Source organism: Loxodonta africana, chromosome 3, assembly GCF_030014295.1.
Source record: "Loxodonta africana isolate mLoxAfr1 chromosome 3, mLoxAfr1.hap2, whole genome shotgun sequence".
NCBI classification, from domain to species: domain Eukaryota; kingdom Metazoa; phylum Chordata; class Mammalia; order Proboscidea; family Elephantidae; genus Loxodonta; species Loxodonta africana.
In genome coordinates, this window is record NC_087344.1 from 166,107,969 (window position 1) to 166,130,572 (window position 22,604).

The window sequence follows — 22,604 nt, forward strand, 5'->3', positions numbered from 1 at the left end:
AAAAATGCCGAGCTTTTCTCTCCATGTATCAGGCATTCCCCACTCAGCCCCACACCACCAAGTCCTTCCTCCCATCCCCAGGCACAAGCAAGCCTCACCCTGTGAAGGTCTAGAAACATCTAGAGTGGGAAGACAAGTAGGCAAGACATGTCCTGAGCTTGAAATGGCCATTTTCCTCATGAAAGTCTCCACCTATCAATTATATCCTCAGTCCTTCCTCACCAATGTGGCCCCAGCATTGCCCAACACACCATGTAACAATCACACCCCACCCCCACGATGGTGCAGGCAGGGTATTGGCCCCAGTGAGGAAAAGGGAAGCCAGGCTTTGCAGAGATGCGTTGTTTACTGAGAACCATCTGCTTCAAGTTCTGATGCATGTGTGTGCACATATGTGTGTACGTGTGTGTGTGTGTGTGTGAGTGTATGCATGTGCATGGGTGTATGTTTGGGGACAGTGTGGTCCCTGAGCAGTGGTGGGGTCAGATAGCCTTGGCCAGCCCCACACAGTTGTTGGCCCTGTCAAAGACACTGTAATACTCCCGGATGAAGACGTCTCCCAGGATCCACTGCTGGGGGTCACTGTTACTCTGGAAGCCACTGGTACAGGAGCCCTGGTCCTAGGAAAGGGAGGCTGAGGTGAGGTTGGCCCCAGCCCCATTTGTCGTGGCTGATAACAGGCATTTCCCTACTCGATTCCACAATTCTCATCTTTTATTTCAATTATTCTTGAAATCACCTTCTGAGGGAAGCAAACAAGTATCAGAATCATCTCGTTCAATAGATTAAAAAATTGAGATTCAGAAAAATAGTAGCTTAATCCAAGATTGCCCCATACGGCCCCGGAGATCAGAGAGCCGGTGCTCTGGCCAGAACCCTACTCCCACTCACCTGTCTTCTCCAGCCCCCTACCCTCTTGCTCTTAGCATTACTGCCCAGATAACTGGCAGAGTTGGCCTGGGGGCTAAGGCAGCCTGTCCGGCCAGTTTGGGGTGCTGAGGATTAGGTGAAAGCTGGGGCCAGTGGGTCAGTGGGAGGGAGGGAAGGATTGAGTGTTCACAAAGCCCAGGTACCAAGGAAACCCTGGGCAGAGCTCTAGCCTCCTGATCTTAGGAGCCCAAGCAGCAGATGGTAGTTCACACGGTGAGGTGTGGTCCTCACCTTTCCCACTCTCCCTCCCTGCTCACATCCATGATCAGTCCTTTCTGTCTCCCCCATTTCTCCCAGGGTGAGGCTATAGCAACAATGAGTGAGGCCCAAGGACAGCATGGCTCCACTCAGAAGGTCAGTTTGTCTGAATGGATGCCCCTGCATTCTCCATTTAGTCCATGCCACTTCCTTATCTCCTGTTTCCTTGATTTGTCAGAGCCCCAACTCACGGAGACAAGAGAGGGTTCTAGGAGACACCCAAGGGCTTCCTCTCAGACGACTCATACCTGGTTGGTGTAGGCGGAGGGTGGCAGTGGGTACCGTCTGCCTTGGATCTCGAAGACAACCACGGGCATGCTGCTCAGTCTTCCGCAGTCAATGTTAAACTAAAGAAACAAAGGGAGGTCTTCTCAGAGAGGAAAATGGGGTGTAATCTGACTCGAAGAGGCACCTCAGTGCTCAAGGCAAGAGAAGCAGCCCAGACCAGGACTCGCTTTCACTGCATGGAGTGAACCCAGGAGGGTAGAAAAGGGGCCCTGCCTGCTCAGAGAACCACAGGGATGCTCTCAGACCAAGGCTGGGTCTCGAGACACGGTCCTGACGCTGAGGGGGACCAGCCGTCAGCCAACCCACAGGCAGATCCCTGCATGGGAGTTTACCTCAGTAGATGCCCTCCAGGCCCAGCCAGAGCTTGCAAGGACATCTGAGAGCACTCAGCTGTCAGGGAGGAGGGGATGGACTCGTGGGCAGAGGAGGAACAAGGAGGCACCACAAAGGTCAGCGAGTCAGAGAGGGCACAACTCACCCAGAGGCCAGGGGGACAATTACAGCCACCGCATGAAACATGGCAGCTCCAAAGCAACAATGGTCCAAAGCCAAAGGCCGTCCTGAAGAACTCCCAAGGAACCCCATCTCTGTTGGCAGATGGGCTCCCTCCTTATTTCCCTTTGTCATTTCTTCCAGAGAGCAGAGGACCCCCACTTCAGGGGGCCTGGGGAGGTGGGGTGGGGCCTGGCCTTACCTGGCCATACTGGCCCCGCGTGGCTCCAATGACCTTCTGGATGTTAAGGATGTCGTTGTTCGGCCCAGCCAGCAGGGAGGTGCCTGTGTCCAGGATGGCCTGACAACCGCCATCACAAGCTACCAACACACCATCAACAGTGATGCTGCAGAAGGAAGCCAGATGGCTTTGAGGTGTGTCCAGCATCTGGTCTCCCTCCCTAGGTACTTCCCACCCTCCACTGCAGGATCCACCCCTGGGCCCCTTTCCTGGGGTCCCCTCCTGGAGCCTCTGTAACTTCCTGAGCTCAGAAAAAAGACCTAAAACTATTGTTTTTCCAACACAGTGGCTATATCAAGGTCATTTTCACCTTCCATGGTCAAACTTGAATAAAACAAATTCAGGTGCATTAACGGGTAGACTGGGTACTGTACTTGTTGCCTGAAGATCTGGTTTCAGATTTTCACTCTGCCATTTCCTTGTTGCATGCCTCAGGCAAGTTACCTAACCTTTCTGCACCCAGGCTTCTCATCTACAAAATGGGGACAACGACCCTCACCTTGACTTCCTCAAGGGATGGTTGTGAGGTTCAAATTCGATGTTAAAAAATTATAGCCCGTGGGTAGTAACAGTACCAACCCCACAGGGTTTTGTTGTTAGTTGCCATCACAGTTGACCCTGACTCATGGCCACTCCATGGGCATTGGGATTGGACCATTGCAATCCATAGGATTTTCATTGGCCAATATTCAGAAGTAGTTCACCAGCCTTTCTTCCTAGTCTGTCTAAGTCTGGAAGCTCTGCTAAAACCTGTTCAGCATCATAGCAACACGTGGTGGCTGGCTGCCCATGAGGTGCACTGGCCAGGAATTGAACCTGGCTCTCCTGCAGGGAAGGTAAGAATTCTACACAGAACCACCACTGCCCTTCATACGGTTTTAGTGAGGAATAAATGAGACAGTCCATATAATCGCCTAGCACATTGCCTAGCAGGTAGTAAGTGCTCAACAAATGCAGCTGTTCTTACGGATAAAGCACAGAAGAGTGTGAGACATCATTGCTGACAAAGGGCATTTGACCTTGGAAGGGTCTGACTCAGACACTGACACTTGAACCTTACCAGTTACTGTGTAGCAGTGGTGCCTGGCACCTGGGCCCCCATGCCGCCATGCCCCCAGGCTGCACCCACCTGTCTACGGTGAACTGCCAGTACTCTTGGAGAGTCACAGGTACCCAGTGCAGGGAGCCCGTGTAGTAGGACGAGTCAATGGCCCCCAGCGTGAGCACGCTCCCCTGGTCATTCCTGAAACCAAGCAAAGGCCTGTGTACCTCATTGACACCGGCTCCGTGAGGGTGTCCCAGCCCACACTGGGGGCGGTGAGTCCCAGCCCCACCTTCTCCCAGGAAGCTCCAGGCGAGTCCTCCCAGCCCCCTGATGCTTCTCCTCAGCCTGGGCTGAGCACCCTTTCTGCTCTTTGCTCTGTAGCCCCCAGACCCAGGCAGCGCTGGGAGCCCATCCTGCACATAAAACATGGCAGCGGCTGGGGGAGACCCTCAGGGGTCAGGCCCCCTCAGACATCTCATGCGGAAGTGTGGAGTTGCGTGTCGGAAAACTGCCCGTGTGAGGGGAGGTCACAGGTCACGGGACTCAGCCAGGCTCTGCCTCAATCCCCTAGGTGTTCTGGTTGTGTCCCTGTGCCCCTGCCCCTAGCCTTTTGGCGGTGGGTATGAAAGGGGCCATCAAGGTCACTGATACTTTGGATTAAAGCTGCCACCCAAGGCAAACCTCCTCTGCTCCACCTGTAAGGGGATCTCAGAGCCATCACTGGGAAATGCTCACACATGTACCCTTACCTGCTTCTACTCTGCTTCTTTCAGTTCCTAGACCTTATTAGCGCCATCCCACCTCCCTGCTCTCACACTTGCTGCCCCCTAAAATGCGCTGCCCCTCTGTCCCACCTGGAAAACTTCTACTTGTTCCTAACCCTTCTGCACATATACCTTCCCTGTTATTATTAAGCCTTCTTCACACCCAGGCCTCCTTGCAGCACCCTCATCACAATTGTTTAAACACACAATTGTTTAATCGTGTGTGTCATCACGCGTTGTCTGTTCTCCCTGCTGCCAGAGGGTCAACTCCTAGTTTGTCTTGTTTACTGGTGCATCCCTATCTCCTGGCACAGCCCCTGTACGTAGTGGAAAAAAACCCAAGCCAAACCCATTGCCATCAAGTCGATTCCAACTCATAGCTGGTGGATTCGAACTGCTGACCTTTTCAGTTAGCAGCAGGCTCTTAACCACTGTGCCACCAGGGTTCCTGTACATAGTAAGGACCCAATAAATACCTGTTGAACGAATGAATAAATAAATGGGTGCACAATTTATCCCTTTCCAGAGCTCAGCTGCCCAGCCCCTTCCCCAGGGGCGTCCCCTTCTCTCTATCCTGCCACCTGTCTCTCTGTCCGAGCTGTGCTGTATTATCTTGGGGGCAGGACGGTAGGGTGGGGGGGGGGCACTGGACTAAGAGTGGCCGTCCCTCCCTGGGCCTGTTCCCCTGTATCGAAAGGAGAAGGTTGGACTCCATCGGCATCTGCTCTAAAAGTCAGTGAATTTGAACAAACGATTATTGAGAACCTGCCATTTTGGAAAATTTAAGTTAAAAGTCCCTGTGTAAGGATAGGGACAGGCTTGTTTTTTTTAATGCCAGAAATCAAAGTCAGATTTTGGTCCAGTGAACTCTGGCAACATAAATGACTATATCAGGGCCATTTGGCAAAAGGTTAGGTTTATCTTTTCATTCTTGCTGGAAACAAGGAACAGGTTTGCTCGGATGCTGGTGACTACTCTTGAGTCTCAGAGTGTCCCCAAAGGGTGGACACTGCCCTTAGCCAGTAATCCTTGTCAGGTCATCTAAGTCTGGCCCTAGCTGGCAGCAGCTCCTACCTGCTCATGTAAACTGAGAACAGGTCGTGGGGCACCAGGTGCCTGTACATCATGTTGTCAAACACGGGCACCAAGTACTCAGAGGCAAGAGAGGGGTAGGCCAGCCCCAGGATCCCATCGAACTCAGCATAGGTGAAGACATTGCCAGGTTCTTGGGTGCTCAGGCCCACGGTCTGCTGAGGGTCCACAATGTCAGAGACCTGCAAGAGAGTCTATAGTGACCTCCACCTGCAGCCAGAGACAGGAGGGTTCCGGGGGTGGAGGAAGCCAAGGCAGAAGCAGGAAGACCAGTTAGGAGGCTATTACAGCAATCCAGGTGACACACAATGGAGGCTTGAACCAGGATGGCAAGTGGAGGGATAAGAAGTGGTCAGACTCTTCATCTGTGAAGGCCTCGAAAGAAGATCAACAGGATTTGTCGACAATGGGATAGGGTAATGAATGGCTAAACAAGTAACGGACAACTAATGAGCATATTTAATCTCTACCACAACCCTCTGAGGTAAGTATCACTACCACCATTTTGTAGACGAGGAATTGAGGCTTGCCCAGAGTCACACAGCTCAAGAGAGAGAAGTCAGGATCAAACCCAGCTGTACCCACCCCCAGAGCACTACTCCTGACCACACTGCCCAAGGTAGTAGATCCACCCCGCCTCTGGGTTTAGCACCCAGCAGCTCCTCCTCTGGGCAGGGTGACTCCTGCCGGGGTGGGGAGACCCTGTGAACATGAGCTCAGCTGTCTCCATGGCCTGTACATAGGGCCCCTTTTCCCTGTGGCTCTCGTTACAGACTCTCACCTGCTCCCTGGCCTCAATTCCCCTCTTGTTATTTGAACCATTCCCCAGGCTAAGCCTCCCGGATGTCTTCATCCTTTCATTCCCCCAGAAGCCTTCCTGCTTAAAAAAGAGGGCTGGAGTGGCCTCCCTGTTCAGTCCCCACACTGGCCCCTGCAGCAGCCACCCCTGCCTGGCCCAGCCAACCTGGTCCAAAGAAGCAGAGGGCAGGGACTGTGTGGCGTCAAACCAGGCTGACAGCTTCCCAACATGCCCCACCCTACACTTCCACGTGAGGCTTCAGGGGAGGCCTGACCCCTGAGGATCTCCCCACCGCTGCCCAAGATGAACGAGTGAAGGCAGCCAGGATGGACCATCGTTGTAGACACTAGGCACAGGGCCAGCTCTTCAGTGAGGAGGTAGGTTCTTCCCTGCACCCAAAATAGCAGAAAGGAAAGCAAATAACTCCAGATGGGCAGAGGAAGTAGGACACCCAAGCAGGGGAATTAGCATTTCAGAGCCCCATCCGTTGGCTGGGCCACCTCAGCAAATGGCTCTGGGGCCTCCATTGTCTGGTGTTGTCCCTTAGGGAGGCTGAGCTGGGTAGGTACCTCCCCAGCCAAGAGAAGAGGTTGCAGAGAGGGCTATCCGCAGGGAAGGCTGTGTCCTGGGCTCAAAGCAAGAGAGACTTCAGGCAGACCCAAGAAAGAACCCAAGGAAGATCAAGGTGATAAGCACAAAGGGAGGCTGCTTGAATTTTAACCTTGGATAGTGGCTGAAGAAGGAAGGAAAGGAATCTGCATTTATTGGGCACTACTATGTGTCCGCCAAAGCATTAGATGTTTTGGAGGCCAAAAACAGAGAGGAGAAAGGGCACTCCCTGTTCTGGAGGGCAGAGATGCTCTTTAGCTTGAAAGACAGTACTATCGATGACTCAAAGAGTGAGGTCAAGAAAAGAGCACTGCTCAGAGGGTCAAGACCTGTGTCTGACACTTAGCTCCCTCAGTCACCAGCTGTGAGACTTTAGGCAAGTTATCAACTCATCTGAGCCTCAGTTTGCTCATCTGGACAATGGGGATAATAATACCTTCCTCAAAGGGCTATTGGAAGAATTAAACTTAAAATGAGGTTGTAGGTATGTCCTTGAAAAGCTCAGTGCTGACGCAGGCTCACAATGCTGAACTATAGCAAGGGAGGCAGGAAGGAAAGGAAAGAAAGACAAATTAAAAAAAAAAAAAAAGGAAAGGGGCAATAGAATCCTGGGCCTGGAGAAGGCCCTCGGTGGTGCCTCTGAGGGCTGAGAGCAGGAAGGAAAGGAGGGAGCTGTCTGCTGGCTAAAATCTCTCTCAGAATCCAGACCCACCAAGCCACCCAGGGTGGGCAGGACCCAAAGGGCTCCTCGGCACCAGCCAGAGATGTAGCCTCAAAAGCTAGGGTGTCTATGGTGGGCAAGTGGCTGGTGGAAGATGAAGGGAGAGCACTGGCTGACCCCACGGTCCCACTTACGGTGACAGTGTCGTAGCCCAGAAAGCCCTGCATGCTGCCGGTGCCATATTGGATGGTCAGGGGCTGGCCCATGTTCTGGAAGGTGGAGGACTTGAACAGATTAAAGCAGTGGTGGTTTTCTGGAACACAGACCCAAGTTTAGCGGGGACCCTGGAGGAATCTTCTCCCCACTATGGCAGTGCCAGCCGGTGCTGAAACCCTCACCAGGCCTGGTATGAATACTTGTCTAAGTGCTGACCAGCTGAGGAAAATAAGCCGCCCAGTCTCTCTATAGCCCTGTCTAGTAAAGAAAGTCATTCTTTGCTGTTCAACTCACCTCTAGCAGCGTAGCTACAGAGAAAGAGGGAGGGGGACAAGAAGAGAGGGACAAGGAGGGGTAGGGGAGAAGAGGAAGGGGGGAGGTTTCCATGTACCTTTTACTTTCACCAACTGAGTAATCTTAGTCAAGTCTCTTTTCCTCTCTGAACTTTGGTTTGCTCATCTGTAAAATGGAGCTAAAAAGAGTACTGGCCTCCCAGGGTTTTTTGGAAATAAATGGTTAACATATACTAAATGCTTACTCATCACTAGTAATAGATTCTCTTACTTTATTCTCCCAGCACCCAATGGCACACCGTAGCCCCATTTTATAGAAGGGAAAACTGAGGACCCAGAGGGTAAGCAGCTTGCCTTGACTCCCGGTAGAGACAAAAAAACTTAAAACCAAAAAAGCCCATTGCCATCCAGTAGATTCAGACTCATAGTGACCCTATAGGATGGAGTAGAACTGCCCTATAGGGTTTCCAAGGAGCAGCTGGTGGATTCAAACTGCTGACCTTTTGGTTGGCAGCCCAATGCTTAATGACCAAGCTACTAGGGCTCCAGGGACTTTATTTATTAGACCATGACTTGCAAACCTGGGGTGGGGGGGTGAGACGAGACACAACCAAGGCTGGAAATGTCAAAGCAAACTCTCCTTCAATGCCACGTTACCCCTGGGATGCCCTGACCACTGGCTGGCAGAGTGGCCCTGGGGTGTGAGCATGGGGTGGGAAGGGCGGGAGGTCACTCACGGCAGGCATCACTGTTGCAGTAGACAGAGGGCACCCAGAAGTCCGAGGAGCCTGTATCAAACACCACAGTGAACTCCTGGGATGGAGTCCCGATGTAGATCTTTCCAAAGTACTGACTCTGAGGACAGACGGCCCTGGGTCAGAGACAGGGGGTAGGACCTCCTCAGGTCTGTCCGCCCTGTGCTTTCTGCCCAGAGCGTGGGAGTGTCTCGTAGGCAAGGTCAAGGGGAAGAAATGCAGGGAAGGTCCTTAGGGAGGGTACCTCATCTCCAGCCTGCACACTAAGCTCCCACCCACAACCATCCTTGGCCTGACCCTCCCCCCATCAGCCCTACAGCCACTGTTGGAATCAGCCCGAGAAGTGCACATCAGACCAAAGTTTAAATCCTGCCTGGTAGGGAAACTGAGGCATTGCTGCCAGGAGCAGGAAGAAGCTGGGCACAGAGGAGGGTCATCCTGTAGGTACAGGGTCTCAAGTTTCGCCTGAGCTGTCACTGCCTCCTTGCCAGTCCTTCCAGGTGTCAGAGCTAAGGCTGGGGGCGGGGTGAAGACGACCTAGATAAGGAAATGAGAGCACAGGAGGGAAAAAAGGCTGGTTGTTTACTGCCAAGAGTGACAGATGAGACAGAGACAAGCTCCAGAAAGAAACAGGGCACAAGAGATGTTCCTGCCTGAGTCCTGGGTGGGAGGAAGAGGAAAATGGTGGCCATGTACCAAACAGCTGCAGAATGGGCACCAGACTAAGACATGGGTTCCTCTGAGCTGTGAAAGGCAGGCAGGGGGTCAGGTCTGGGGCCAGGTCTGGGGCCCAATGGCGTAGCCCAAGTGATGTGTGCAGGAAGGTGTCTGAGCTCAGACCTTCCAGTGGTGACATTTGGAGCCTTGAAGGCAGGGCCATTGCCCTTGTTGGGTCTGCTGGCCCGTTGCAGGTCTTACTTGGGGGCAGGGAGATGGCTTCCATACCTCACAGGGTGCCTCGATTCCTGAAAGAGGGGGAAGCCACAGGGAGGCTGGGCTGAGGGGAAGAGCCCATCGCACCATGTGAGAATTCATTCCCAGAAAGTCTGACAGAACCACTCACATCCAGGTAGTTGATCAGAGGCTCCCTGGCCACCATCCCGGAGTTGGAGTACTTCCTGCCAATTGCATACTGGTGTTTTCTCAAAAAGTCATCCAGGAGCCCGCTCTCCTTCAAGGCTTGTCGCATAGACTTCCCTTTGTGCAGATGGACCCTGAGGAGGTGAGGAAGGATTAACGTGAGTGTGGGACATCTCCCTCGGACTGCCCAGCCTCTCAGAAGTGCCCTGTAAACCACTCCCCACCCTGCCATTGCCAGCCCAGCCTTCTGGTCAACCTTCCATTGCCCTCCAGGCCAAGGGCTTTTTTCTTTTAATCATAATTCAAAGTAAAAACTATATTTTATATCAGGTCACAGTCATTGCCTACCCTTACTAAATGCAATGCACTCTGATATGCTCTATTCCCTTTTTTTTTTCCCCCATGCTGGTGGAGTCCCACCAGATGTGTTTTATAACCCTTTAATGAGTTTTGCAACCTGCGATTTGAAAGATACTATACTTGTTGTCAACTGCTCAGTCAAATTCTTGCTGTGTACCTGCTATGTGCTAGGCACTGAGCAAGACACAGGGGACCTAATAGTGAAAAAGATACAGTCTCTGCCCAACTCTGGCAGACGACTCTAGAGAGTCCTTTTGCATTTTCTCCTTCACTAATGCCTGTCTCCACTCTCTGGGTAGCTTTTACCCTAATGGGTAGAAATTCTTCAAAGGACTTCTCAGGGCAGAACCTGGTCTGCAGGGACCTCCTGAGTTTAGATGTTGGATAATGGAGGCAGATGAAGGGGAAGAGCATCAAGAGGGAACACAGTTGAACCTGGTTCTAGGCCCAGCTCCGCCCCATCTGTGGTGCCTTGGGTGTCTCCCCAAAGTCCTCTGAGTTTCAGCCTCCTCCTCGGTAAATGAGCTAACTCCTTCCCTTCCAGCCACTCTCCTGGCCCTGCCTTTGACTAACCGGGTGTCCTAACCTCTTGATGTCCTTTCCCGTAGACTGCAGGAGAGGCGCTTGATTGATTCCCAAGGCCGTTTCCAGCTCTAAGAATCAGGTGGTCTTCCTATGTGGGGCTGGTTTAAGGATAACGTGAGGCTACAGACGGGAAAGTGCTTTGAATGCAGTAAAATGAGTTTCCTCATGATGTTCACATCCCAAATGGATTCCATATGAAACAGTCCTATACATGAATCATGATCTAGTCTCTGGGTCCCCCCACCCCAACCCTCATATGTGACTTCAGCCAGAGCCTGGCTGTCCAATGAAATGTCCAGGAGATGTTTCTCAGCCCTTGTCTCCAATGATACCAAAGGACGTAGGCACCTAAAGGAAGCAGGCTGGACTGAGCTCCTGGGATCAAGTCCACAGCTACGCTTTCCTGTGTCCCCATGCCCAGGCCCCCAGTGTGTTTTTTGCTTGCTCCAGCTTCAGTTCCTATGAGGGTCTGCAGAATGCCTAGTGGCTCCCGCAGTGAGTAGCTGAGACTCTGCTGAGCTGTCTTATCCCAGCACTCAGCCTCAGAGAGCCTCCCTTTGAGGGGAGCCAGCAGCATCTGGAAGGCAGCCCTCAGCCCCATGCTGAGAACCACGAAGGCAACTGTGCACGGAGATTCCACTGCAGGGGCTGCCTGAGACCCACCATCATGGAAATGTCTGCTCCCGTCCTGCCTCCAGTCTCAACACAGCTTGGACTTGGAGGAATTCCATTTTCAGAACTATCAAGAGGAGCCCTGAATGATTGAAGGCACCCTGACCTCTTTTCAGGGAGTTGGCTTCCCCAGGGAGGAGGTCAGGTTGCCCGTCACACACCCCTCATGGTTTAGCTTGATGGGGCTCAGACCTGGGCACTTGGAGGTGCTGTGATGTGTGGTAAGAATACAAGTCCACCTGGGATCAAGCCCTAGCTCCTCCCTCACTAACCATGTGGCCTCGGGCAGGTCAGGTGCTCTGTCTGAACAATAGTTTCCTCCTCTGTAAAATGTGAATGACAGTATCTACCTTAAACGGTAGCCCTGAGGATTAGGGATAGTGTAGGTAAAGATCAGCATAAATGCCTGGCACCTAGCAGCAGCTCAATAAATATTGGCTATTATTTTTGGAGGAATATCTGGGGCCTTTGCTCACAAAAGACTTGGTATGACAGAGAATTTTATATTGTTTAAAAAATGCTTATATAGCTCTTGAAGCCCTGATGGTGCAGTGGTTAAGAGCTACGGCTGCTAACCAAAAGATCCATAGTTCGAATCCCCGGCTGCTCCTTGGAAACCCTATGGGGCAATCCTACTCTGTCCTATAGGGTCACTATGAGTCAGAATTGCCTCGACAGCAATGGGTTTTGTTTTGTTTTGCTTTGCTTTGTTTTTTTATATAGCTCTTACTATGTGCCAGACACTGTTTGAAACATGTTATAAGTATTAACTTGTATAATCCTCTTAACAACCCTATGAGATGGTATCAAGGATTGAATTGTGTCCCCCAAAAAGATATGTTCAAGACCTAGCCCCTGGTACCTGTGAAGGTGACCTTATTTGGAAATGAGGTCATTGCAGAGGTAATTAGTTAGGATGAGGTCATTAGAGTGGGCCCAATCTCTTTATGATAGTGTCCTTAGAAGAGAAGAAGAGACATAGAGAGGCACTGAGGGCAGATGGCCATGTGAAGACAAAGCGGGGATTAGAGTGATGCAGCCACAAGCCAAGAACACCTGGGACCACCAGAAGCTAGAAGAGACCAGAAAGGATCTTCTCCTACAGCCTTCGAAGGGAGCATGATCTTACCGACACCCTAATGTTGGACTTCTAGCCTCTAGAACTATGACAGAATAGATTTACGTTGTTTGAGGCTACATAACCAGTAAACCAGTCACTGCCAAGTCAGCTCCAATTTATGGCGACTCCACATGTGTCAGAGTAGAGCTGTGCTCCATGGGGTTTTCAATGCCTGATCTTTCAGAAGTAGATTGCTAGGCCTTTCTTCTGAGGTGCCTCTAGGTGGATTCTAACCTCCAATCTTTAGGTTAGCTGCCAAGTTCATTACTCTTTGCACCACTCAGGGACTCCTGAAGCCACGTAGTTTCTGATAATTTGTTACCACAGTGCTAGGAAACTAATACAGATAGATACTGTTATCATCCTAATCTTACAGCAGATGAGCAAACCAAGGCACAGAGATGTTACGTTGGTGATGGAGCTGGGGTTCAAATCCTGGGCAGTTTGACTCCAGAAACCATGCCCTTCATCTCCCCAAGCCATCTGAAGGAAATGGCTGACTCCCTGTTCCTTCTCACCACACCTGAGGTATAAGGGCACACTTAGAAGAGAAGATCTCAACATGCAAAGACAAGAGTAACAGGGAGCAATTACCCTGGGAACCTGCAGCTGTTCCTCCAAAGATTCCCCCAGGGAACATCAGGCTGGAGGATCCAGGAGAGGCCCACCCAGAGAGGACACAGGAGATGCCCCTCCCCACCCCAGAGAGGACACAGGAGATGCCCCTCCCCCCACGCCCCCCCCCCCCCGCCCAGGGTCTGACACTCACCTGGCAATCTGATTGCCTTGGCAGAGTGTGAGAACTGCAAGGAGTGCCACAAAGCCCCTCATCCTGGACCCACCAGCTGACCCCTGCTCTAGCCAGTGCCCATTCCCACAGCCTTTATAGAGGCAACAGAGTTCCTGTTGGCTGGAAGCCTTGCCTGCAGAGATGGCCTCTGACTTCAGGCCACTCCGCAAACACATTGAGATAACATCAGGCTATCTAACACCCACACTGCTAAGGGCCACAGATTCCATCACCTAGTGACTTCAAAGTTGGAGCATACCCATGCCCGATCTCCAGGCCAGGAAATGTCAACATTGGCCTCTCGGATCTGTTTTCCCTTCCCAAATAGGACTCCCTGAGCCAACACAGGTGGGGCTGCTGCCAGACATCTGACCCATGTTCCACATTACGGTTGGTAAAGAGGCCTATACTTAACAGGCCTCACGCCTGCCCTGTCTGCCTCCCTTCCTGGACTTGAATGCACTTACAGCTGCTGGCCTGCCCTGTCCTGGAATCTCCCACCTCAGTCCTCACAGCCCCAGTTTTCTAGGGAAGACTCAGTGTACTCCCAAAGTGGCCTCTGAAGCAGAGACTGCTTGTTCAGTCTGTCACTCCAGGGTGGGCGGGGTAGTCTCTTCCACCCGGGGAACGAGGTTCCTAGGGGTTTAGGGCACAGAGCAGGTGGCACAGGGTACAGTCTAGAGAGAAGGCAGGCCTGAAACTTGTACATTCCCTAAGAACATGGGCCTTCATTCCATATTAGAAAACGAGGGAAAATAAGAGATTGTATTAACAATTGGGAGAACCTGGAAGGTTGAGCAGAGAAGGCAGACATGTGCCACACGTGTAGAAAGAGAGAAATATGGCGGTCAGGTTTAGGGAACAGGTTGGGCCAAGGCTCAGTATCTAGGTCCCACTCAAGGGTCCAGGGGAGCTTTTCAGAAGCACCACCTGCAGAGAGTCCCAAAGTCCAGGCTAGAAGGCCAGGTTTATTCTCAGGTCTGTAGCCAAAAGAGAATTAAAACAAGAAAGGAAAATAAAGACTATAGCCACAAAAGCAATGGAGGAGATCACACCTTGGGGAGAGGTGAGACTATGAGCTGGAAAATCAAGATCAAGTGAGGATGAGGAGCCAGCAGAGGTGAAGGCAGTGCTTTGGGAGCACGGTGTTAGGGAGGCCTGGGTAGGTGGGCTGTGGGCTGCAGGGTGGGAGTGGAAGAGGAAGGTCATCTACTTAGAACAGAGAGGGCTGCCTGCCAGGGGCAGCTGAAGAGGTGAGCCTCTGTGGGACCTAGGACATGGCTGGTCCCACAGAGGGGTATAGACTCAGAAGTTTAATATTTGGCCTCAGCAGGGAGCCTCGGGAAGACAGTCAAGAGGGCAACCGAGTATTTTTTTTTGACAGACGTTAAGAAGCTACCCTGGAGTCCCTGTGTGGTACAAATGGTTAACGGGCTCAACTGCTAACCAAAAGGCTGGAGATTCGAGCCCACCCAGAGGTTCTTTGGAAGAAAAGCCTTCCGAAAAATCAGCTATTGCAAACCCAACTGAGCACAGTTCTACTCCGACACTCATTAGGTTACTATGAGTTGGAGTCAACTCAAAAGCAATTGTTAGGAAGATAGCCAGATCTGATCCCACCACAGTAATGACCCCTGTACACCCCTTTGCAAAGATGGGATCCCAGAAGGCTGGCCACTATGCCCCTGGGAAACCACCCACAAGCACACCCAGCTGTCTCTTTGGCACCCTCCTCTCCTTCCCAAAAACCAGGGAAGCAGAGAGAAAAACTTCCGCTAAATGGAACAGCTTGTCTCAGGTTTTCTTTCCTGTGGACGTTGCCCTGCCAGGCCAGGTTCTGCAGCCCTGTGACGACCCCCCTGCATCTGAGTGGTGCTTCCTCCTACACATCAACGCTGGGCATAACACGTAGTAGGTGTCCAATAAGTGATTAAAAAGAAAAACGAATGAATAAAGAGTGGCCTTCCTACTACCTGTGAGGAGTAACAGGCAGCATCATTCTCCTGCCCTGCAGATTAGATCAGGGCTGAAAGGGGCTCAAGGACTTGTCCATAATGAAGTTAGAGTTTGAAACGGTCAAGAGACTCTTGACCTAATGCCTGCACATGACACCACAGGGCCCAGCATGCTAGGGGCTCTCATCGGATTACACGGTTGTCTGGGGACAGGCCTGCTTCTCGCTCGCGCCTCCCAACCTTCGTCCATCCTTCAGCCGATGGGCCCCACCTGCAGCATCCAGGGCCCAGGACCCTCTGGGGTCAGCAATATGAGGTGGGAGAGAAGCAGAGAGGAGGGGAAGGAGATCGCAAACTCTGCTCCATGTCACCAGTAGCAAACACTCTTGGACAATGAATCCTGGGAGTAAGACTCAGCTGCCCCTCCTGTGGAAGGTGACCCTCAGAGCTCCCTTGGCACTGGCTGCTCTGTGTTTATTCACAAGGTTGGGATTGTTCTACCAGCACTCAAGTGCAGCACTATCAGGAGGGCTGCCCCAGCACAGTGCGGCCGCAGGGCTTATCCGTGGACGGCAGGCCAAGAACTCAAAAAGCTTTTCGAAAAACCATGAGAAGATTTCAGCACCAGTTACCTGGCACAGGGTGAGGATGACCACCCTTGAGCAGTTTAGACTCCTGGTGCCTGGGGGCTGACCTCCAAAAGTGACTGAAACAAAATCAGGGCCTGGGGACACCTCCCCTCAGTATCCACCTTGTGATCTCCACACTGATATGAAAAGCTACAAAGTCAATTCAATTCAATTTGTTGAGCATCTACTTACATGCTCACACCGGACCCACTGAGATGGACCTCAAGTCACCTCCACCGTAGGGAGCCCAGAGTCAGATGAGGAAGAAGTTGGACCTAATGCGTGATCACAACGTGATAGAAAGCAGTCGAAAGGGGTGGACTCCAACTGTTGAAAGGGACCAGTTGGCAGGGGGGAGTAGGGTCTCTGAAAAGGGCATGTGTGACATCCTGGGTTCAAATCCTGCATCTGCCACATAGTGATGTGACCTTGAACAAGTTCTTTCTCTGTGCCTTGGTTTCCTCTGCCAAAGAGTAGAGACAATGACACTGAGAGGGTCATGTGAGGACAGGAGATAAGCATGTCAAGTGCTGACAAGTGTTAGGCCTTCGACAAACATGAGTCATAAATGACTGCAGTGAGTGATCTTGAATGGCTCACTTCATCCCAGCCTCCACCTCCTCAGCTGTAAAACATGGGAATTTACTAGCTCACGGAGCTGGTCTGAACCTCAGGTGTACACAAAACATCGGTTCTCTTCGAATTCTATAAATCAGCTGAATTTCTGCAATGTGCCCCTATCCCTCCAGGGCTGGGGAGGGGAGCAAATTAATCTTGGTCATTTTTGTGGAATGCTCCTCAGATGTGCTTTGACCCATGTGACTTCCCGACATGCCAAGGTGCTGGGGAATGCCTGGGGGTCCCCTCCTATCCCGGTCCCTGGGCTATTATTGACTCTATGCCACAGCTGGACCAACCCAGCCTTCTAACATACCTTGGTCATACCCCCCAGACAGGCCACACAGCCACTCCTCTCTGGTCTTGCCACCTCCCTGGACCACCACCAGGAAGCAGGATCAGGTCCCACCACTCAGGACCTGCCTGTCCCCCATTTCCTCCATCACACTGCTTCTTCCTTCTACGTCCTCCAAGGACCCTCGCGTTCTCCGATGGGCTTTGGCTTTAGGCAACAACACCCTGAAAATTCTGTGGGTCACTTTGGCTTTCTGCCCTTCCCACACCTTCCCTAAAGCAAAGAAAGGCAGAACATGCTTTTCTTTAAGTGCAGAAAAGAGAAACAAGAAAATGAAAACATGATTCAATATCTCAAAATATTATTCAGCTACACTAAACATCAATAAGCTTTATTGTATGCTTATTTTGATCAGACACTGTGCATTAATCCTTTAAAAAATATCTCCAAGCCCTGAGAGTACGGCCCCCGGACACCCTTTCAGCTCAGTAATGAGGTCACTCCTGAGGTTCACCCTTCAGCCCAAGATTGAACAGACCCATGGAACAATACAAGACTAAGGGGTGCACTGGGGCAGGGACTGGAAGGTAGGAGGGGACAGGAAAGCAGGTAACAGGGAACCCAAGGTAAAGAAGGGAGAGTGTTGACATGTCATGGGGTTGTTAACCAATGTCATACAACAATGTGTGTCCTGTTTAATGGGAAGCTAGTTTGTTCTGTAAACCTTCATCTAAAGTACCATTAAAAAAAAAAATTCCATGCTACAGATGTGCGAACAGAGGCTTAGAAAATCAGTTGTCATCGAGTGAACTCATGGTGACACCACGTATGTCAGGGTATAACTGTGCTCCATAGGGTTTTCAATGGCTGATTTTTCAGAAGTAGAACACCAGGCCTTTCTTCTGAGGTACCTCCGGGTGGACTCGAATCTCCAACCTTTTAGTTAGCAGAGAATACATTAATTGTTTGCACCACTCAGGGACTCCAAAGCTTAACTCATTTTCCAAGTCACTCTCTGATAGAAAGTGGAGCTGGGCTTTAAACATGGGTATGTTTGACTTTTGACTGCACCTCCTCTTAATTCAACCACATAACACTCCCAGCACCAAATTTCAGCAACTCAGCAAAGGCGACCCCATTGTGCTCACACCTGAGTAGTCCCAGAGGCTGAAGAAGTTGAAGAGGCCCTGTAGTAGTTAATGTAGGTCAGAGAAGGCGCAATGGCTCAACTGGGAGAGGCTCTGGGAAGGGAAGACTGACCTGCCCGTTTGTAAAAGCCCCCACCCTGCTCCCTTCCTCCCCACAAAGCCATCCCTGTGAGGCAAGCAGTGGCCTGTCCACCAGCCAAGTCAGCAGAACATTTCAGTGAGCACAGCTCCCAGCCTCAGAACCTGCACCTTCTTTCCTCTGCATTAAGCAACCTGGGCCCTGGAAACTCTGCCCAACACACTGGGGAACTGCCAGGTCTTCTTGGGAGAAAAGATGGGGTTGTTGGTCCCACCCTGCACACAGGAGAGCATATTATTGGTTATGAGAAACAGCAATGGCGGCGACGCCCATTAGAGGCTCCTGAGTGGGTTGAGGAGATGGGGGATGGGGAGATGCGAGGGGAGGGAGGAAAAAGACAAGGCAATGCCCTCAGCTATGACGCAGGGCTCTGGGCAGGGCAGGCAGCTCCCAGCACCCAGTGGGCTGTACCTGGCAGAGAGAAGCAAGTCAGCTGGTCTTCAACAACTTGTCAGGCCATTCCCACCTTAGGAGCCCTTATCAGCAAAGAAAATCCAGACCAAGCTCCTGACTGTGTGGGGCCTGGCCCCTGCCACCTCATTAGCCTCATCTCCTGCAATTTCCTAAACAGGAACTAGGCACAGATGTTCACTATGTCTCAATCATAACACGCACGTTCCCGCCTCCACGCTTTGCACAAGTCATTCGCCTAGATCAGAATGCCCTCCCCACCTCCTCTCCAGCTTTGAGAATCTTTGCATCTATTGGAGACCCTCCCAGTGCATAAGGCTGATATGACAGTTAATATATAGAACATTTAACATGAAACATGTAAGAACACAAAAGCATTGTTACTTCACTTTTCCTGTAGTTAGACTTTGTTTCATTAATTAGATTATAGCCTCTCAAGCAAGAGTTGGTAAACTATGGAGTTGGTAAACTATGGCCTGTTTTTGGGCCTACTGTGAGCTAAGAAGAGTTTTATATTTTAAATGATTAAGAAATGTTAAAAGGGTAATAATATTTTGCGAAATGTTAAAATTATATGAAACTTAAATTTCAGTGTCCCCAAATAAAGTTTTATGGGAACACAGCCATGATCATTCATTGATGTATTGTCCACGGCTGCATTACAGCAGCAGAGTCAAGGAGTTACAACAGAGACCACATGGCCCACAAAGCCTAAAATATTTACTATCTGGCCCCCTTACACAAAAATTTTGCTAAGTAGTTTGTCAGCAGCAGGGAACATGTTCTACACTTCTTCGCACACACAGACACACTCACAGCATGCACGCACACGCACACACGTGGAGCCCAGCACTGTGCCTTGGTCAACGTGAATAACCAGAAAGAAGCAATATTTGCCACATGCCAAACACCTTTTGATTTTTTTTTTTTTAATGCGTCATTTGGTTTCTCCTGTCACTGTGCCTTTACCAATGCTTCCCAAATGGCCTTTTTCCTCTTTCCTGCCTAGGGATCCTTCAAGATTCTGCGAAAAAGACATTTCTTACTGTATCAGTTAAGAATGAGTTTGGATGCAAGTCACAGAAATTCCAGCTACAGTGATTTAAATGAAAGTCGGTTTTTTTTTTTTTTCCACAAAACAAGAAGCCCAGAGGTACATGGTGCTGGTTCAGCTGACATGTCTGCAAGTCTTTTGGCCTCTCTGTCACAACTGCACACATTTGCTGCAGCACCAAGTGTACATCCAATCTCAAAGCAGGAAGAGGCAGTGCCAGCCGACTTCTGCTGATGCCTAATTCACTAGAATTTCATTACATAGCTACCCCAGCTACAAGGGAAGCCAGGAATTGAGTATTTCGCTTTATTGCCGGTACGGTAGAATCAGGTAAGTGTTGCAACTGGATGCTGCTGAACCAACCCATGGCGTCTACAACAACCACCCACGCCACCCCAGCACCTTCAGTGTTCTCAGACAGCTCATCCATCTCATGGCAGAGTGGTGGCTAACACTTCGGCCTCCTCTGGTCTGTGAACCCGAGGGCAGGAACTTCGTCGTATTTATCTTTGTAGCTCTAGACACCTAGAACCATGCCCAACCTACCATAGGCACTCAATGAATTTTTAATTCATTCACTCAACAAATATACATATGGAAGTGAGCAAATGAGGCCATGGGACCCCCTTCTCAGGAATGTTTAGAGAAGTGTTTAGGTCTTGGGTGACGAAGATCAGGAAGCCAGTGACCAGTTGTTGCACATATGGACGGTCAGTGGTCCATGACCCACCATGGCTACAACCTCCCCTCTGCAGATGAGTCCCTGGATCCAGCCCTGGATCTGTAGGAAGAGTAAGGCCCTCTCTCTGCCCTCACAGAGCTCATTGTCTAGCGGGACAGACAGATGCACAGACAACTAAATACAATTTGATGCATGAGTGCTTTAGCTGGCTTAGGGACAGGACACTGTGGGGGCAGGCAGAGCAGGGAGCTTAGTCTGGGGTGAGCTAGATATAAGAGATATAAGAAGGGATGCTGCCCCGGGGGCATCCAGCACATTCCTGGGCAAGTCCAGCCAGGGAATGCCAGTGACAGGGGATCTACTGCTCAAGGTAACCACTGAGATAGTGACTTAGATGACCTTTGTAGGACCCTCCTCTCCCCAGCTTTGTACCTTGTTATAGATTGAATTGTGCCCCCCAAAAATCTGTATCAACTTGGCTAGGCCATGATTCCTAGTACGGTGTGTTTGTCCACCATTCTGTGATCTGATGTGATTTTCCTATGTGTTGTAAATCCTAGCCTCTATGGTGTTGATGAGGCAGGATTAGAGTCAGTTATGTTGAGGCAGGACACAATCTACAGGATTAGGTTGTATCTTCAGTCAATCTCTTTAGAGATATAAAAGAGAAAAGTGAACAGAGAGGAGAAGGACCTCACTACCACCAGGCAAGAAGATCCAGGAGTAGAGCACATCTTTGGACCCAGGGTCCCTGTGATGAGAAGCTCCCAGATCAGGGGAAGATTGATGACAAGGATCTTCCCCTAGAAAAGACAGAGAGGAAAAGCCTTCCCCTGGAACAGGCCCCCTGAATTCAGACCTCTAGCCTTCTAAACTGTGAGCGAATAAACTTCTGTTTTTTTAAGTCATCTACTTGTAGTATTTCTGTTATAGCAGCACTAGCTAACTAAGACAGACCTCTGTGATGCTCCCCAACTTGAGGACTGGACATTAATGACACGGTGCTCCTGCACCAACATTTCAGGAGAATTTGGGAGGTGGTGAGGAGAGATCTGGCTGGCCCCTCAGCAATGCATCGACCTTAATCACGTTAATAGTTAATGTTGGTGGGTACCAACTACTAACTACCGATCAAGCACTTCCCTGAACCCTTTACGTATGTGAAATCAATTTTTCACAATCACAAACCACGACAATCTTAGGAGCTAGGTATTTGTTCCATTTTAAGGAAACTGAAGCACAGAGCAGTTAAGTAACCTGCTCAAGATCACACAGCCAGTAAGTGGCAGTCCAGGATTTAGACTCAAGTAGAGCATTGGGTTACCATGAATCGGGGGCCAACCTGACGGCAGCTAACACCAACAAAAGTGTGATTCTGGAGTCCCTGGGTGGCACAAATGGTTAACAAGCTTAGCTGCTAACTGAAAGTTTGGTGGTTCGAATCAACGCAGAGGTGCCTTGAAAGAAAGACCTGGCGATCTACTTCTGAAAAATCAGCCACGGAAAACCTTACGGAGCAAGTGTGGTTCTCCTTTGACACACATGGAGTCACCATGAGTTAGAGTCGACTTGATGGCAACTGTCTGAGTCATCTAGTGCTACTATAAGAGAAATACCACAAGTGGATGGCTTTAACAAAGAAATTTATTTCCTCACAGTAAGGTAGGCTAAACATCCAAATTCAAGACATTGGCTCCAGGGGAAGACTTTCTCTCTCTGTCGACTCTGGAGGAAGGTCCTTGTCCTCAATCTTCCCCTGGTGGAGGAACTTCTCAGGCACAGGGTGCTGCTTTCTTGGAGGTATGAGGTCCCTAACTCTCTGCTTGTTTCCCTTTCCTTTTTATCTCTTGCGAGATAAAAGGTGGTACCAGCTACACCCCAGGGAAACTCCCTTTACATTGGATCAGGGATGCGACCTGGGTAAGGGTGGTGTTACAATTCCACCCTAATCCTCTTTAACATAAAATTACAATCACAAAATGGAGGACAACCACATAATACCAGGAATCATGGCCTAACCAAGTTGACACATATTTTGGGGGGACACAATTCGATCCACGACAGCAACTGTTACTGGTAGTCGGACTACTGGATGGGTGTTCTGAACCATGACAACACGCAGCTGGGGTGGTGCTTGAAGCTCTATCACTACAGTTACCTACTGGCAGGCTCCTTGGAGATGGGGGACAGATGTCTGGAAGCAAGAGGAGGTGCCAAGTGGGAAGCCACCAGCAGGATCAAGGCTCCTTTCCTCCTGTGGAGCACCTGAGTGGGGCCCAGCAGGCTTTGATCTCCCCAACTCCGGGTGGGGTGCGGATCTTCACGAGGCAAACATGAGGGAGGAAATGAGACAACCAGGTTCCAAGACTAGGCCATGACCTGCAAAAAGGAGGGGTCGGGCTCCCAGCACATGGGCCTTCCTCAGGCCTCCAGTGGCCACATCTCTGTTTGTGGCTGTATCCCACCTTTTCCCACACACCAGGTAATAATCCAGAACAACTTTCCTATTGTTATAAAGGACATAATTACCATAAGTGGTGAAATTTGCATAAGGTCTCTAGATTTGATAATAGCGTCATACTGATGTTAATTTCCTGAATTTGGTATTTGTACTATGATTTGG

The 22,604-nt window shown here is 50.5% G+C and overlaps 1 protein-coding gene across 1 annotated transcript; it reads right to left on the bottom strand.

Moving 5' to 3' along the window:
- Positions 1-371: 371 nt before the first annotated feature.
- Positions 372-13,091, bottom strand: LOC100669186 (chymosin-like). Its single transcript, XM_064282426.1, has 9 exons — positions 13,030-13,091; positions 9,507-9,657; positions 8,426-8,543; positions 7,374-7,492; positions 5,093-5,292; positions 3,339-3,452; positions 2,171-2,315; positions 1,437-1,535; positions 372-620 (listed from the first exon to the last, which is right to left on the bottom strand). The coding sequence occupies exons 1-9, from the start codon at positions 13,089-13,091 to the stop codon at positions 483-485; spliced, it is 1,146 nt and encodes a 381-aa protein (XP_064138496.1). The 3' UTR covers positions 372-482.
- Between the last annotated feature and the right edge of the window lie 9,513 nt (positions 13,092-22,604).

Excerpts from the sequence above, each read along its gene's own strand:
- LOC100669186 (XM_064282426.1), bottom strand. The coding sequence starts at position 13,091 with ATGAGGGGCTTTGTGGCACTCCTTGCAGTTCTCACACTCTGCCAAGGC. Across the intron at positions 3,453-5,092 it reads TTCTCAGTTTACATGAGCAG|GAATGACCAGGGGAGCGTGC; the intron begins GTAGGAGCTGCT and ends GCTTGGTTTCAG. Across the intron at positions 621-1,436 it reads CCTCCGCCTACACCAACCAG|GACCAGGGCTCCTGTACCAG; the intron begins GTATGAGTCGTC and ends TCCCTTTCCTAG.